Below are 17751 nucleotides of genomic sequence, written 5' to 3'. Positions count from 1 at the left end.
ACTCATGTAAATGCATAGATCAATCCTGATTGAAGTGCAGACTCAGCTGTCTTCTGACCAAGTAATGGTTGGCAAATAATTTGACTTTTCAGGTCTCAGGTTTTAGTCATCTATAAAATGGGTTGTTGTAAAGAGTGTGTACGATCTGTGGGAAAGCAGTCTTGGTATAGGTTTAATTATAATTGACTCAATAAATATATTGGTAGTTATCCTTGCATGCTTTTGTGAGCTGGACTAGGACATTAATTACAATCAGCCTTCATACCTGAGAGTTCTGAATTTGCAGATTCCACCAACTGTGAATTGAAAATATTGTTTTAAAGAAATTATATCTAATACTGAATATGTACAGACTGTTTTCTTGTCAATATTTCCTAAATAGTACAGTATGACAACTATTTACATAGCATTCACATCATACTAGATGTTACAAGTCATCGAGACATGTCAGGTATCCAGGAGGATGTGCTAGGTTATGTGCAAACACCACCATTTTATATAAGGGGCTTGAGCATCCTGGGATTTCAGAAACATTCTGGCATGGATATGAGGAAGGTTTACTGTTCTGTCTTCTAAGATTTCCAGAATACCAAACTTACAGTCAAGCCTTGGAATAATATACGTAGCAGGACTGTTTTGAGTTGAAATATCCATGTTAACATTGAAGCTTTGCTCTGTCGCATTTACTCTTCAGAGAATCTCTGCTAGCTATTGTGTATTCACTAAGTCAGTGCTGGAGGATCACACATTTTTTTCTGAATACCACCCACTTTGTTCAGTGATGTGCACCCAAGGGAACATGTTTGTGATGAATGTTGTTTTCCTCATGACTTTTTTGCGTGATCATGACTGCTGAGAAGACAGAAGACAATTGTGAAATCTTGTACTAATACCATGCTGTCTCTTTCTCCTTTCCAAAAGTGATGTTAGTATGTGTTGTCTCACTCTTTTTGGTCCTGCCAATTCTAGTATGTTTTCTGCTGCTGCTTCTCTAGGTACCATGGCTGCATGTTAGGACATAAATTGCTTTTTGCAAGATGGCGTCTTATGGATAACTATGTGGCTGTTCCATTAAAACACTGCATCTCATGAGCTTTTTCATCAGTATAAAGAGGCATAAAATATCTTAGTGAAAACATTTAAGTAAGTTAGATCAGCTATTAAGATTTCAGAAAGCATCTTATTTCTGAATCTTTTGTTTACGTTTTTAAAGTTCCAGAAATACAAATGCAGGTTATAATTTGTCTGTGATCGAGCTACTTTGTATTTGAAAAGCAGTGTTTATAAGTTTCAGTAAATTTTCATGATATATAAAACTTAATTTTAAGATGTAATTATACATTTCTTTCACTAAGACATTTTGGTTGTGTCTCCCATCTCTTGTGTTTGCATGTTCTGCTTTTGCCTGGATTTCATTTAGCAACATAAGTCTTATTTTTCCAAAATATTAGAGATGTGAATGAATGTACATGCATATCATCATAGCAGTCTGCTTAAAATGCGCTAGAAATTAAAGCATTTCTACACTTGAGTTGAGAGGAATTGCCTTCTGAATTTTATAATCTCTGCCAAGATGGTTCATTTTCATTTTTACCTTAGGGGCTTTTACGTTGTAGTAGTGATAGACTTTCCAACATTAAATAATAATAATAACAAAAGCAATTTAATGCTCCTCGGTGAATGGCACTTCCAAAGACATGTTCAAAGTCAAGTGTATGAGAGCAATTGTCTACTGTACATATGCTGTGAATTGTTGAACTTGTCACTGAGTGTCTGGCTCTGGTGCCCAACCAATACCTCTGGTTGGAGAATGACCCACCTCACCTTTCACTCACTTCCATCCTCACACCCCCCCCTCACTAGAGAGCCTGAGAATGGGTGGGTGTTATTCTGGGCTTTAAGACAGGAGCATTTAAATCATTTTAAAACACTGCTCTAGGTGATACAGCAAAATAAGGCTATAGTGCAAAGGTGGAGGTGCATTGACATCTTTTCAAGACAATCCTGGTATTTTGTAGTGGTATTTTTTCCCCATTAATGGGACAGTGTGGTAATGTTGATCTGTCTTCTGATTTAACTATTTTAGATTTTATTTCTCCAATTGTATTTGCTTTTAGCATCAGTGAATGAAAACCATGAAATATACATGAAGGATTCTATGTCTGCTGCAGAGGTTGGTACTGGCCAGTACGCCACAACAAAGGGCATCTCTCAGACCAACTTGATCACCACTGTGACTCCAGAGAAAAAGGCTGAGGAAGAGCGGGACGAAGAAGAGGACAGACGGAGAAAGGCTGAGGAGGCCATACCTGTTGCGACAATCCGGCACGAGGGAAAGGTACAGCTCCCAGGCTGCCTCCTAGAGCTTGCTCTAGCTTTTAAGCCGGCTCGATGATTCTGAGGATGTAAACCAGGAATGTGTTAAGATGTAGGGGGATTCATATTTCAGCACTGGTCACATTCATGTCAGTTTTAGAATTATTATTCCTGTTTTAATATCTTTCCTCTGAAAGTTGCTTTCTTAACTTTTTGATAAGTTTTACTTTAACAGGGGATGTGCTAAAAAGACTTTCAACAGCTGTCCTGTTTGTCTCTCTTCAAAGTACTTTCAGTGGTGTAATATGCATGTCTGTTTGAGATTGCATTTCACAATTGTCACTAGAGCTATTTTCTTTGTTTCTGGCCCCATTCTCCTACCCAAGTGTGGTTTGGTTCTCTAGGTCTGCAGTAATCGCTTAACCATGCTTCTGACTACAAATACAGTCAGTGACTGTCGCCTTTGTGTTTATAGTAGATTTTCTTAGTCTTAATTACAATCTGCTCAGCAAGGGAGTAAGTGGCTATGTTTTGAAAAGGATATTAAGTAAGGCACAAGGTTGCAGTATAAGACAAAGATTAATTTGGTAGCCATTTCTCCAGGCATTTCATTGCATTTTGTGAAATCATTTCTTCCTAAACATTACTTTTAAACATCAGGTTTCTTTGTGCTGATCCAGCACTATAGAGCACTTTTTACCAAAGCAATTTAAAAGTCAACACATTGGGAGTTTTATGCATGATAGTAATGGAAAAACAGAATGGCTCCTGAATGTACAGGGTACAGAGAGATAGAGAGGAAATTAGAAAACAAACATGCTTCTGTAACTTACATATTTATCCTGAATCTGAGTATGTTTGATTCACTAGTGCTGTTTTGTATGTAGGCTCTTTTAACACAGATGTATGTGAGATAGACCCAACACATGGGACTCCATAGAAAAATACTTCTTCTTGCAAGAATTTAATAGTGACATCTTAATTAGGTAGATCAACAAATAAATAATTTCTGAGGCTAAGGATATGTAAAACACTTTCTTAGCATGTGTGAGGTCCAGAGTTTGATGCCCAGCACCACAAAGCAATACATAACTTTTGAAGTATGTAGACTATTCTAAAAGACCCAATTCATCATCTTTTTAAATTTCCTTTTTTTTTTTTAGGATAAGATCCTTTTTTTGCCAAACACAAAGATAAGTACAAGTAGGCAACAATGACAGGGCTGTTCAGATCACTTCTGCTGTTAAAATGTGCTTGGTTCTCAATATTTCTTTTACTCTCTTCCTGTAACATAAGTCAAGGGCAGGTCTGAACTGGGACATGAAAAGAAGGTAATACACCTGAACTGTGAATGTGTGGTTCTTATATTTGATTATTGCAAAGTCACCCATGTCACCAAATGATTCTCATGGATGTATAAATATAATTAAGTAGTACACATAACTCAGTGAATTTTAGTTTGCTCCCAAAGTAGGTCCAGGTAGTCTCCCTTTATTTGATTTTTAAAGACTTTGAGTGGTTTTTCACATGTAAAAACACGTAGCATTTAACTATGGTCACATTGTGTCATTGATGCCATGGGAAAATTAAAATGCAAAGAAAACTCCCACCTCGTAGGAGTCTCTGAGAAGCCAGAACTGTGAAGGCAGGGTGCCTTCATGGCTGAAGCCAAGAGCTAGTGCTTGATAGGTGTGCTGTCTTTATTTCTCCAGTGCAAAACTGTCTTTCAAAAAGTAATTAAATAAGCAGCATGGAAAAGTAAACCTTAATTTTATCCTTTCCAATCCTCGAAAGTAACATAGAGGGTACTTAACTTTTGATGTAAAACGAAAATATATAACTGGAAATAGTTCTGAAGAGGTTAGTGTCCCAGGTCACCTGAGGAGGAGCCGTGTTTCCCTGGCTCGTTATCCCCTGGGTACTGGGCAGCAGCTCCTTGCTAGAGGGGAGAACAGCTACATTAGGCCTATTTGAATGAGATTTGTGCAGGTTCTTGTTTAACATGCAATGTTTAATGTCAAATATGAGTGTGTGGGAAAAGACGTATTTGTCTCATAGTCACAAGAGACACTTTTAATGCTAATACATTCAGAATATACTTTTATTGTGCATTTTCTTTCCCTCATGCCTCAGATATAATTTTATTTGTGCATTTCTTTCTCTCTGTTGCCATATTTACCACTTCTCTCCATGTCAGGATTGGATAAACACCACTGAGCAGGCTGAGTAATTTCCATGCTATTAAGTCACTATGCAGTACACACGCACACACACGCGCACACATGCGCACACACGCACATGTGCATACACACATCCATAGACAGCAGCCAAAGTCTAACTATCTCCAAGCTCCTGTGCCCTGGCCTTGAATTTGCCAAGCTAAATATCTCTTATGCTCTACCCTAGGCTTGTTTGGGGTTTGCTTATTTCCTTCCACCCCTTCTTGTCAGCAGCCCCTCTACCACCTGCTGAGAAAACTGGCTTTGGGCATTGAGATGACCAAGCCCCAGAGACTGGAACCAGATTCCCTTGTCCCATGAAAGCTGGAGCTCTCTGGGGAGCACTTTTGTGTGAATACCCTCTTTATCATTGTATTAAGAACTCTCAAACCAAAGGTGTAAACATGCCCTTTATCTGCTAAGAGAAATCAGAAGGCTGGGGAATTGTATCTTTCTATTATTTATGAACCACGAAAACAGAAACTAAACACATAGAAACCATGTTACATGAAAACACATTCTTTTTTTGGTAGTTAGCTTGTTGAAACCACTTATGTGAGTCGAAGTGCCACTTACATGGTAGATAAAGGAGCCAAGTGGAAAAGTTTTCAAAGTCTTTTGTGGGAATCAGAGTTGCTGAAATGCTAACTGTTGAATCCCCCATTGTAACTGCTTATCAGATAGGAGTGGGGCCAGAAACTTCTTGGTTTGGAAACACACCTGTTTTGGGTGTAACTGACTAATGAAAAAATAATAATTTTTTTTAATAATCAAAATTTGAATCTGATTTCATTTTTTATTTTTAATCTAGCTGAACTATGGAGAGTGATCTGTTACCTGGAGATCAGGAGAAGGTTATTGAAAGTCTTAATTTCAACTTATTAAAGACTTACATTTGCTCTCAAACCCCTAAGGCTTTCTAGAGTGACCTGTACAGAATGAAGTTTTTTGATCATGGGAAATGTGTAGATGTGGGAATAGTCCACAGATACCTTTGTTCTGACTTTAAATCCCACTCTGTGTGTGAGGGCCCAGTGGGAGAACGGTAGCCTTCCATGGCAATGTTGGCATGCACCTTGACTACAATTCACAAGCAAACCTAGTGCTAAAATTCTTGTTTTACGACTTTATGTTGATACCCATAAGAAAATTAACTAATTGCAGTTTTCTTTTTGTCCTTTTGCACCTCTGTTTGCTGCTTCCTGTCTCTCTCTGTCTCTTTCACATCAGTCACCTGGGCATGGCACTGACTCATGTCCATTGTCACTCCCATCAGCACATTTTGACCCTGCATCTCCCACAGAGCTCCGTAGGAGGTATAAGGAGAATGAACGCAAACCACCAGGTTCCGAGCCACCTCCAGTTGAGCATTTGCATGGAGAGCCTGCCTTGGACACAGATGGCCAAGGGAAGGCTTACTTAGGAGATCAAGATGTAGCATTTAGCTACAGACAGCAGACTGGCAAAGGAACCACCCTGTTTTCCTTCTCCTTGCAGCTCCCTGACTCATTCCCCTCGCTTCTAGATGATGATGGGTACCTGTCTTTTCCCAACCTGTCTGAAACCAACCTCCTGCCCCAGAGCTTGCAACATTATCTTCCGATCCGCTCTCCCTCCCTCGTGCCCTGTTTCCTCTTCATCTTTTTCTTCCTGCTCTCTGCCTCCTTCTCAGTGCCATATGCCCTCACTCTCTCCTTCCCTCTGGCTCTGTGCCTCTGCTACCTGGAGCCCAAGGCAGCCTCCTTGAGCGCCTCCCTAGACAATGACCTGAGTGACAGTTCAGAGGAAGAGGTGTGTACCTCAGCATAGAACACACTTCCCCTGCGTGTTCCGTGCTTCAGTCCAAAACAGTGTTAGCCGGATGCTGCAGTAGTGGTCCGACTTTCAGAGCCTCATTTATTGTTTGTGCCAATATGTTGAGGTCTTGTGTGTTGGGGAGTCCAACCCGGGCCCCAGGGTTAGGCACAACACCATGTGGACATAGCAGTCTGCAGCCAACTTGGAATTGTTCTGCAACCCCCCGAGTTCCATGTCAGCTAAAGAACTCAACCAGAAATGGGTTTCAAATGACCCATTAGCTATGTAAAAGGCCAAGACTCAGTTAAAGGTTCTGTTCAGTTACTACCTAACAAACTAAATCATAATGAAGATAGTTAAGTAGCTTACAGACAGAGCCTCCTCCAGAAGGGTTGCGTCATTGTGTCTAGGTAGCTTCAAAATGGCAAATGTGTCTCCTCCTGGGAGATTCTCCTTGGTAGTCACTGCCATTGCTACTCACTAAGGTGGGTCGAGTCTCAACACGAATTGGGTCAGAAAGAATGCCTACAACAGTTTATCACATCAGTCATTGGTGGGGCCAGAAGCAAGACCAGAAATAACTATATGCAGAACAGGGGTGTCCAGGTGCAATCAGGAAAAGATTTATTTAAGGTTTCTCTATGTTGTGAAAATAAGCTGTGATCTCATCAGTGCCTGCAGAGCCTGTGCACATTATCAAATGGCAGTAATTCTTCAAATCCCCACATTTTGACAGTGTGGTAAAGTCAGAGAAGGTAGATAGGTGTCACTCAGTCAGGTATGCATGTAGCAGAGTAAAGAACCTGAGCTTTCAGCCTGTCAGTCTCCTGTCTCTCTTCCCCGCAACTAAGTGAGTTGACATAGCTAACAGCTTTTTCTCTTAATTGCTCCTCTTTCCCACCACCCCACATCTCTGTGAGCAGCATGGCAGCTTCCCTTTCTGCACACTTCAAATAGCACTGGAAAAGAATAGAAGCTACCCCCAGAGGCACTGGCTGTCATGTCATTGCCCACCAGCACTTCTCCCCAGGCTCCCTCCTGCTCTCCTTTTCCCACAAAACAAGGGCTTTTGTGGCAGGAGACAAGCCAAACACTCCTAGCATTTTTTTAAAACGAAAGAAAGTCTATAGAGTTCCATGTTCATCTAGAAAGTCATAATTTGAGCTGCACCTGTGAGTATATAGAACTGCTAAGATATGTCAGTACCTATATTTAGTGGTATTGTGACCATTGCTGTGTGCAGCAAAAGGAAAAGAAAAATGTGAATGGTCTCACAGGTGCTCTAAATGAAAGTGTAAGCTTTTCAATTTGATATTGCATAAGAGTTCTTTTCAAGGTCTTAATATATATGAACCTATAGGTAACTATTTTTATGCCTGGAAAATATTTTGAGAACTCCTTTAAATTCTTAGTTTTAATATCACCATTTCTAACAATAGCAATATTATCAAGTAGTATAGGACCAGAACATGCTACAGTTAAGAATATGATTTCATCTACAAAGACTATTCATGGATTTCTAACCTGAAGACATATTTTTCCTTTAGCAGAAGAGTAAGTCCTCACGCTAACATAAAGGAAAAAAAAAAAAAAAGATTAGGGTTTGATGCTTTTCTAAATTCTCAGTAACTCCTTGAATTTTTCTATAGCCAACCACACAGATCTTGTGCCTAATCCAGGGTATACATCTTGTTGTAATTGGTGCATGAGAATTAATGTTAAACTTGGGCATGCCTGCATTACATCAGCAAAACAAATCACAGCAGTTCATTGTTGCTAGCTAGTGAATGCGGGAAGGGAACTTCTCAGTCCTAGCTGTCCTTGTTACTGCAAATCTCAGAAACCATGAGTTATCCCTGACCACTGCTGTCTTCTCCCTGACCTCTCCAGCCACATTTAGCCTATTACAGCTCTCCTGCCACCAGGCTTTGTATTTGGCCATCTGTTCCATGTAGACTCTTAACCCCAGGTGTTAAGAGCTGCGAGATATTTAGGTCATTGTGGTTTTTTTTTTAAATGCCATTTGCTTACATGGCCTGTTTTATTCTCTAGGCCTCAAAGTGCTTTGGCAGCTAAATTGGGTAACTTGTTAACATACAACTCATCTCTGTTACTTTTGTTTTTGCAAAGTTGTTAATGGCATAATTCTTTTTACATTTTTTTGTGTTATAGTGGGTTAATCAGTTCTAGCCTTTCTCAAGAGTGAAACCCAGTACAGAAAGTCCTAATCATTTCAAAAGATAAAACAGCCAATCATTTTTCCTTTCATAAAAATTTTCAAAATGGTCAAATGAGAAGGGGTAAGGAATATCATACCATCTTTCAAGAACCATAAGATAAATTTAGCTCACCATAACACAATGTAATTACATGTGAATTTCTGAGTAATTTTTTGGTAATACAAAAAAGGGGATGGATTCAAATCAGGAAGAAAAACTAATTGATCAGCTAATTTATAACAACTCAAATTGAGTAAAGGTAGAGTTGTGTGGTAGTTCTTGACTATCAAAATACTATACATTTTTCAGTTTTGTGTAGTCATAGAACATTATATAAGTAATAGTTGCTATAAAACTGTTTTGTTCAGATTTTATTACTTCATTTATTGACTACTAATTGATTAAGCACCATGCTTGTTAACTATATGCTAAGTAGGAATTTGAGGTAGTCTACAGATGATTTTTTTTTTAACACATTGTCTCACAGTGTTGCCCGGGCTGGCCGTGAATTTGAGATCCTCCTGCCTGAGCCTCTTGGGTAGCTGGGATCGCAGATGTTGACAATGTTAAGATATATGGCCACAGATATATGATACTAGGGAAAATTAGCAATAATTACAAAATATGTTGATATCAATATATTATAATAATTATAGGCAACTTTTAGCTCTGTGTAGGTCAGGCATACGCTTGGTGTTTATTACCCAGCATGGTTAGATCTGTTATTTTCCAAGAAGATTCTAAGAATGAATTAAAATATGAAATAACCCCCATGTATCACAGATTTGAACAGTAAGGGTTTGAGCGCATGTCAGTCTTACATCAGACTCCCCACTCTTATCTTCAACTGAACTCTAATGCTTCAGTTTTATTGAAGTAAAATTTAAAACCGTAAGGAAACCATAATTCATTTTGGCGGAGAAACACCTTCAGAACTTTAGATGTTTTTGACACAGCTAACTAGGAAACTAAGCACAAGTCATTCTTATTTTTCCTAAAAGCCCAAAAGATCCTTGAGGTATTCCATACACTTGAACTGTAGCATGTCACTTTCTTACTAATTCAAACTGGTCTTTCTTTGTTCTGTCAGTTAGTGAAGCTATGCTAATGCCATAACAATGATTACCCCAATAAGAAAACTAATAGCTACCCCCCGGGTATTAACCAAGATGGTCAGGTTGTGAAAATGTATCAGCCACCCTTCCTTGACAAATCTGAAAATTGTTCTCAGTTAGGGTTGCTAGCAAGGTTGCCATCCTTGGGTAAAAGGCCAAGGATGCATTCCAATGCCTTTTCTTTTAGGAATATATAAACGAAAGTTGTGATAGTGCTGGCCATTACATCAGTAGAAACATACTGTCCCTGCTGTCACTTCTTGTCTTTAATCTTTGAAAGAAGGGATTATTATAAGAGACATATCTACAACCATTCCCCCAATTCTGAATCTTGTTTTCAAAATATTAATTACAAGTCTTTTATTGAAGGAATTTTTGTAATGATTAGTTCCTTTACATTTGGGCAATTCAGTAACATCTCAGATTCAGTGCTCATACTCTACTTCACGCAAGAGAAAATAGTTATTGTTTTATAAAATAAATCTCTTAGAAACCAGCCCCAAAATTGCCATTTTAATTCTCTCCTAAAAATGTAGGCTCTGTTAAATGCTGTGCTTTGTTTTATTTGTTTCCGAATAGACGTCTCTCTCTCTATTTTTTGCATCGTTTGTATGGTATTTTTGCAATGAGATGTTTAAGTAGATACTTTGATATACTTTATATTGGAGGGTGGGATATAATAACAGACAGTCTTTAGAAATATTTCTTAGCAATGCTATTTGAAAATTGAGTTGCATTGTTCCTCTCTAAAACATATACCTGAGTCACTGGCATGTGCTTTTAATTGTCAGTAGGTAATGCAGACAGCCGAATGGTCATAGATGGACGTAAATGATCCAACGGCATAAATGAGGGGCTGAAAGTCCAGTGACTATTACAGTAGCATTTTATGTAAATTTACATTTTTCATTTACCTTTCAAATGTGACTTATAACTGGAATTTTAAATGTGTATATAAACCTCAATTTTTATTTGCATTAATGATTCTTAGGAGAGCCTTCCTGGGGTATCAGTGCAAAGGGTGGGAAGAGAATGACAAATTGGGTTTCCTGAGACATAGAAGCAGACAGGTCAGGGTAGCCCTGCAGGTGGTGCGCGCCTCGGGTCTTCCTCGGAGGGGCTCTGCTGATGACCCCTATCTCTGGCTCTTTTGCTTTGCTTGAACTTGCACTCCTGTGGGTAGGTAGTATGCCACAGACCCTAGAAAAGGAAAATGAATGCTTCCACCTGCGTGTACCATGTTTGACCAGATGGGTTTGTTCTCTGTCCCTGCTTCCTCCTGGAACCTGATCACATCTGTGGTCAACAGACCGACAGTGAGCGGACGGACACTGCGGCTGATGGGGAAACCACTGCCACTGAGGTTAGTGGGAAACCAGGGTGGCTGGCAGTGGCCTACAGAAAATGCCTTGTGGGGCAGATGTCCCTGCATGTGAGAATTCTGCATATTAGCTTTCAGAGACAAATTCTTACTCTCTAAATATATTTTTATCACCTTAGACAAAAATATCTCCAACTCTGGTTTGTGTCAGAATCACCCAGAGTGTCCCAGCCTCAGGTTTCTCATTCCAAAGGGCTAGAGTGGGACTCAAGAATTTATTGTTCTCACAAGATCCCAAGTGATGTTGAGTCATTGTTAGATCACATTTGGAGATCCACCTGCCTAAGCTGATAATACCTTTTAAAAAGAAGAAGACAAAGGGATTCTACTATCTTGATGAGAGGCTGTTTATATATGATAGCAGTGAAAAGTGGGGAGAAGGGTCACAGTTAATTTAGTTAGTTTATTAGCTGGATATAGATACATTTTTAAATCCCAGATGAGTCAAATACTGCTTTTTAAAATAACACTTCTCTTAAAGCTTGTGTGTGTAGCCTTTGGCTATTGCATAGTTCACTCTAAGAAGGGAATTCTCTAGCAAATTACTATTAGTACTTTATTGGAAAAAATGTAATCACATTCAACAGAGATGCTATGCTATTATTTCTCCTTTATTAATTCTGTAAAATATATTAAGCGCTTGTGTCTTATATCATTCTTAAATTCTGCCCTACCAATAGCTAATTAAAATTTCTGTTAAAACAATATTTGTCTACAGTAATGGAAGTTAAGGTGTTTATTTCCCACAGTACTAGCAGAATTTAGTTTTTACCTTATAATAAAGTTTATTTTAGATTGCATGTTATTTTCTGCATCATCCAGTCATACCCATATTTTCTAGTTGGGTATTTAAGAAGAACTAAAAATGCTATGAATAGTATCTGTACATCACTTAATTGAAAATGTCTTCAGGAAAAAAGTTATAGTGGCATTTTATTAAGGTCTTCCTTTGGAAATGTCAGAGTTCACTTCACAGCTTAAAAATTATAAGTTTTTTAAAGTAAGAGATAATAGTGTGAAGCTACTATCTAGGGTGTTTTAAGGAGTCCTCTATAAACCTATAAGTTAACAGTTTTTATGCCAAATATAACAAAACTGTGCCTCAATTTTTTAAGAGTTAGTTACATGTAGTCACAAGTTACATCAATAATTGTCATCAGAATCCTAAAATGTACTAGAAATGAAGACTATTTTAATAATGGTACTTTAAATTTGAATGGCAGTTTTAAACTTTGTCATCGAACATTGAGAGCATTCAAACAAGTTCAGGTAACCTAGGTAGACTGTGAAGCCTCATAGAAAATGAAGAGCTGTGAACTGACCATACACTTACGAATCAGCCTGTCACCTGCACCATGTGGGTTTCCCGTGCCCTTTTTGCACACTTTCCTTTCTTTCAAGTGGCTGGGACAATAGTAATACAGTGTTGATGTGCAGAGTAGGCACTCTTGTCCTCTTTGGCAGATAAGGAAACAACTGGATAGACCACTTGTTTGAGTGTGACCCTTTCCTCATCTGTAATTTTACTCTGGTCTCTGCTTGGCGCATAAGTCCCAGCCCTGGATTAGAAAGCCATGGTGAAAGCAGCCTTACCATGCAGGCACACATGACTTGGCTTACTTACCTCCTTACTGTACTCAGATACCAAAACAAGGATTGGATGGGTCCTTGAAATTAGAAAAATAAGAATAATCAGGCAGCTTTGGGATTTTCATTTTAAAGAAATGGTAGTGTTATTGATGGTAGTTGATTTTTTTTAAGCTAACTTACTTATCCCATATCAGTCTTCTCCTTTCTGAAATTTATTTTTAAGTATATAGACTTAAGAAAATAAATGTTCCAGAAAAAAAAAAGTCTTGCAATTTATGAACTTACATTTAACTTTGTTAAAGTCTTTGAGCCTCAATTCTCTGTTCCACAAATTGAGGGTTGTAATAACTAATCTTATAGGATTTATTGTGAGGATTCATAAATTACAAGGGAGCTGTCACCATGCAATCTTAACTATATTTCGGAATTGTAATTAGGCTCCCCACACTTCCAGAACTATTACTAATGTTCACTGAGACAGCCTGCCAGGCCCTCACTGCCACCATCCTAAACGTGCACATCTGCTCATCAAAATGCCAGTAACTGCCTAAGCAAGGAATCTTTCACTCCTCTGGTCTTAGTAAGCATCATAACTGGTGTGTGAGAATGCCATGCTTTGTGTTTTAAGAAAGAATCCCATCCATATGTAAGAACACACTGGGTGCTCCTGTTTAGCAAGCTTCCACAGACCATGGTTCTTCAGTCTTAGAGTAAATGACATAGTAAGACTTTATTTCCCACTCTTTCTTGACGCTGACAGTCGGACCAGGAGGAAGATGCAGAGCTCAAGGCACAGGTAGAAATTTAAAATCCAGTGTGTGATAAGTCATTGTCTAGCGTGCTCACATCTCTTAGCATGCTCATAGCTATTGTCATGGTGATGGTGCATTGTGTAGGATAACATTTGTTCCCTGACTATTATGTCCCTTACCGTTCCCTTTCTTCTCCACTTTTTTCAGAATAGTCTGATTAAGCGAATAAAGGGTGAAAATGTGTATGTCAAACATAGTAATCTTATGTTAGAGGTTGGTATTGGTATATACCAGTGCATGTCTGTGTGTCGTTTTTCCTGTAGTGGCATACATGTGGGCTCGTACCATGATGCATGAACTGGGTGTTCACCTCTTAATAAGTGGGGGTGACTTGGTGGCTTACTCTTGTTCCTTATTCTCCTCTAGATGTAGATCCCTTTTCCTGTGTGTGTATTTATTTTAATTTTCTGCAGTTACATGTAAATTACACTCCTTATGGTTTACCTTTCTAAATTCTTTTATTTATATGCTTGTGTGAAACTAAATTTTTCTTTTTTTTTCTCTTTTCCCTGGAAATATCACATTCTCACCAGAGTGTTTGTGGTGATGTCATGAGTCCTGATCAAAATTCAGTTTTCTTTTGACTACTAATGAGATTAACATTACTGTATTTAACAAAACAAAAGTGCTGAAAGGAAAACACAAAAGACTGACGGTTGCATTCTTTATGTTCTGAATATAGGAGCTAGATAAAACTCAAGATGAATTGATGAAACATCAGACCAACATTAGTGAGCTGAAAAGAACCTTTTTAGAAACCTCGACAGACACTGCCATAACGAATGAATGGGAAAAGAGGCTTTCTACCTCCCCAGTGCGACTGGCTGCCAGACAAGAGGATGCTCCCATGATTGAACCACTGGTACCTGAAGAGGTCAGTATTCAGGCCTTGGGGTGGAATTGTCTTCTATTCACTGGTGTCACTTCTGTTCAGGGTTTGGAACTGGAAGAAGGGTTTGATGAGCTTCTGAGGATCTCATCTCTTACTGTATGTAACTGAACCGAGTCGCTCAGTGCTCCAAAGGAAAACTAAGAAAAATGAGCAGCCAACTGAGGAGTGAATAATGTCATCAGGCAGTGCTGAGAATGGTCAGGAAGCCACAGGGAGTATACTGCAAATCAGCTGATTCTGCTCTAGCTTTTACAGCTGGGAGAAGTTGAGATATTAAGTGAATTGACACTTTTTTTTTAATGTAATTCTATGCTGAGAAACTCACTCCTGTATGTTTCTTACCAATTGCAAGATGAAACCTATTAAAATTATCTACTCGGGCTGCCAGAATGATTTAGGTCATAGCATGGCACCTTCCTAGCAGATGCAAGGCCCTGAGCTCAAGCTTCCCCTTTCCCCCTCAAAAAAAATTGTCTACTGTTTAAATGGCAATCAGAAGTTAATAGCATTTCAGGACACATTTTACTCTGTGGGTCCCATTGTGTTGGACTCACAAATTGCAGTAGTCCTAATTTGACTATCTACCATTAGACATTAGATTTTTTTTTATTGCTCCTTCCAAAAAGTCACTTTTGAAAACTACATCCTTTGAACATTGTATTGATTAACCTCCTTCTTATCAAAACCCCTTTATTTTGAAATATTTCTCCAGGAAGCTGAGACAGAATAGAAAATTAAAACTTAGGTCTTTGTGGTAATAAAAGCCTTTAAACAGTGGTCTATATACAATTATACAATGCTACAGTCTTGCAGTGAAAATAAGAATCAAATTATACCCAATGTTGATCATTTTCTAAACCTCCTTTGAAAACTGCTTATCAAAAGTGACGAGCACCTCACTGTCACTGTATTTGTGACAATTCCAGTCCCAGCTGGAAAGGGAAGAGGTACATATCCATTTGAATTACTTTGAGAAGGGCCCTTTTATGCTGAATAAATGATAAGTGTTACTACCAAAGTATTCCTGTGCCATTAAACACCAGATCCACTCAAATTACCTGAGTTTCAAGACACACAAATTTTTTTTTTTCATTTTTCTTTTATTATTCATATGTGCATACAAGGCTTGGTTCATTTCTCCCCCCTGCCCCCACCCCCTCCCTTACCACCCACTCCGCCCCCTCCCTCTCCCCCCCCCAATACCCAGCAGAAACTATTTTGCCCTTATTTCTAATTTTGTTGTAGAGAGAGTATAAGCAATAATAGGAAGGAACAAGGGTTTTTGCTGGTTGAGATAAGGATAGCTATACAGGGCATTGACTCACATTGATTTCCTGTGCATGGGTGTTACCTTCTAGGTTAATTCTTTTTGATCTAACCTTTTCTCTAGTACCTGTTCCCCTTTTCCTATTGGCCTCAGTTCCTTTAATTTTACCTTCAGTTTGATTTAAATATGATTGTTCTTGCATTACTGAGAATGCTACCACTTACCAGTTATGCTGTCAGAAATTGTATTGTAATTGGTCAGGTTTGCCTTACTCTGTTTTTGCTCTCTCTTTTGCAAATAATATTCTGGTTTTAAAGATGCCAGATCCTGGACTAAGTTACAAACATACTAAATAAATAGCCACCCAAAGCAAAACAAACAAACAAAAAGCCAAGCATCTCTTCCCATGCTGACACTTAAAATGGCAGGTACCAAAAACTTTGAGCAAAAATTTGACTTACAGCTTAGAGAAGTTAATAAACAAGGAGACTTGAAAAAATTAAAGCAATCAGACTGGTAAAAATTTTTTTTTACTTTGATTAAATCCTGAATCTTAAAGAATGATGTAAGATGAGCCTCAAGAGTGTTAATAATTTAAGGAATTAATATTTTGAATATACTGAACTTTCCCTGAATGTTAATGCCTTTTCTTTATATGTGCAAAAATATTGTAGAAAAGGCCAGGAAAGATTTTGGTCAGTCTGATCAAAGGATAAAAGTGTGTCCCCTGCAGAAGAGCAATGCAGTTTTGGGTATGTAGACTGGAGAAGTCCAAGCGTGTGTAGTGACCACTCTCATGCCTCTGCTACCTGTCATGTGGGACTTTACTGTCCCATCACTACTAGCTAGCACAGAGGAAACGACAAGTTGTGTTTGACTAGATATAAAGAACTTAAAAACAAGCTTGACTAGCCTTCGCTCCCAAAGCAGCTCTGGAAAAGCAGCTGTAAGGAGATTCAAGTCCCAGAGAAGAGAGCTCTCTTAAGGTGGTCTGAGTCCTGTGTTTCCCTGGGTAGCAGGGCCAGTCAGAGTGGCCTCTACATTCTCTTCTGCTCTTTTCTAGGACCTAGTGGTCTTCGATGACTGCCAAGTTTATAGTTGGGGGCCTTTTAGGTAAAACTAGAAAGTTTAGGGCAAACTAGAAAGTTCTTATGATGTAAGTGATTACCAATTTCTATATTAAAATCATAGATTCTGTTATTTGTTTTATAAAAAGTACAGATCATTTTACCCTCCAGCTAGGTACATATAAAGTATATTGGCTTACAAACACATAAGCAAAAGATTTTTATTTTGGAGTAGAGGCTTTTTCCAAGACATATGATCAATTTGATATCACTGTTATTTCATATTCCCACTTTAGATTAATTCATTAAATAGTAATCAGCCAATGTAAAAAGAAGCCAGGTTATTTCTAAATGGAAATATTTAACCTAATTTTTAAAATTGACATCCCAACTTTAAGTAATACTATTTGCTTTAGAATCTGGAATAAACGTAGATTTGGTGACTCCAGACGTATGATACCAGGCTCAGTTGGATTTGCTTCTGGTTTTTGGTAAATCTCAGTGCCAAAATAATATTTCAAAAAAAAATTTAATGAGTACTGATTTTTAATGTGATTATCTTTTTTCTTTGCTATATAATGGTTAAATTCTAAGTAAGCCTTATTTCTATAAAGTGCTACCCATTTATGAATAGTTAAGAGAAAAATTAGTCAGAAATATGTATAATGAGGTAATAATAATTCTGCCCTGAGAACTACATGTGTTTGCCATATAAAATAGTGATTTGATTGCTAGTAGCTTACAGTTTCAAATGTTTAAGTTGGTAGCAAACAAGTAGCAAGGATACCCCCAAAACAGCAGATAAAATTAAGACCCCATTAACTTTGGAAAATTACAAACTCATACACAGGGCCCACCAAATGGAGGAAGGGTAGGCATGTGGTCTGTGCAGGGTCCCAGGTGCACCTCTGCTCACAAACATTTCCCACAGAGGTCTCTTCTGATGCACCTAAGCGTAGCCCCGATGGAGGTGCATTCCTGAGGGAATACCTGAATACCAAAAGTTTTCAAATCCCAACCAAAAACAATATGCACCAATATGTATGCAGTGCCAATATTGTCCTCTTTTTCCTGTC

General features: G+C 38.4%; 1 protein-coding gene across 32 annotated transcripts in view; it reads left to right on the top strand.

The window, feature by feature from the left end:
• The window catches only part of Epb41l3 (erythrocyte membrane protein band 4.1 like 3), a 237730-nt gene that overhangs the window by 181167 nt on the left and 38812 nt on the right, over positions 1-17751 (top strand). For 11 of the 32 annotated variants that reach the window (XM_074070267.1, XM_074070272.1, XM_074070278.1 and 8 more), the window contains exons 12-17: positions 2118-2338; positions 5766-6326; positions 10976-11029; positions 13398-13433; positions 13597-13662; positions 14132-14323. In XM_074070267.1, the coding sequence (XP_073926368.1) occupies positions 2118-2338; positions 5766-6326; positions 10976-11029; positions 13398-13433; positions 13597-13662; positions 14132-14323 (1130 nt within the window). The remainder of the gene's footprint in view (positions 1-2117; positions 2339-5765; positions 6327-10975; positions 11030-13397; positions 13434-13596; positions 13663-14131; positions 14324-17751) is intronic. The other 21 variants (XM_074070286.1, XM_074070292.1, XM_074070289.1 and 18 more) reach the window with 12 other exon arrangements.

This window comes from Castor canadensis, chromosome 4 (assembly GCF_047511655.1).
Source record: "Castor canadensis chromosome 4, mCasCan1.hap1v2, whole genome shotgun sequence".
Lineage (NCBI taxonomy): Eukaryota > Metazoa > Chordata > Mammalia > Rodentia > Castoridae > Castor > Castor canadensis.
This window is presented reverse-complemented; position numbering and strand designations above follow the sequence as displayed.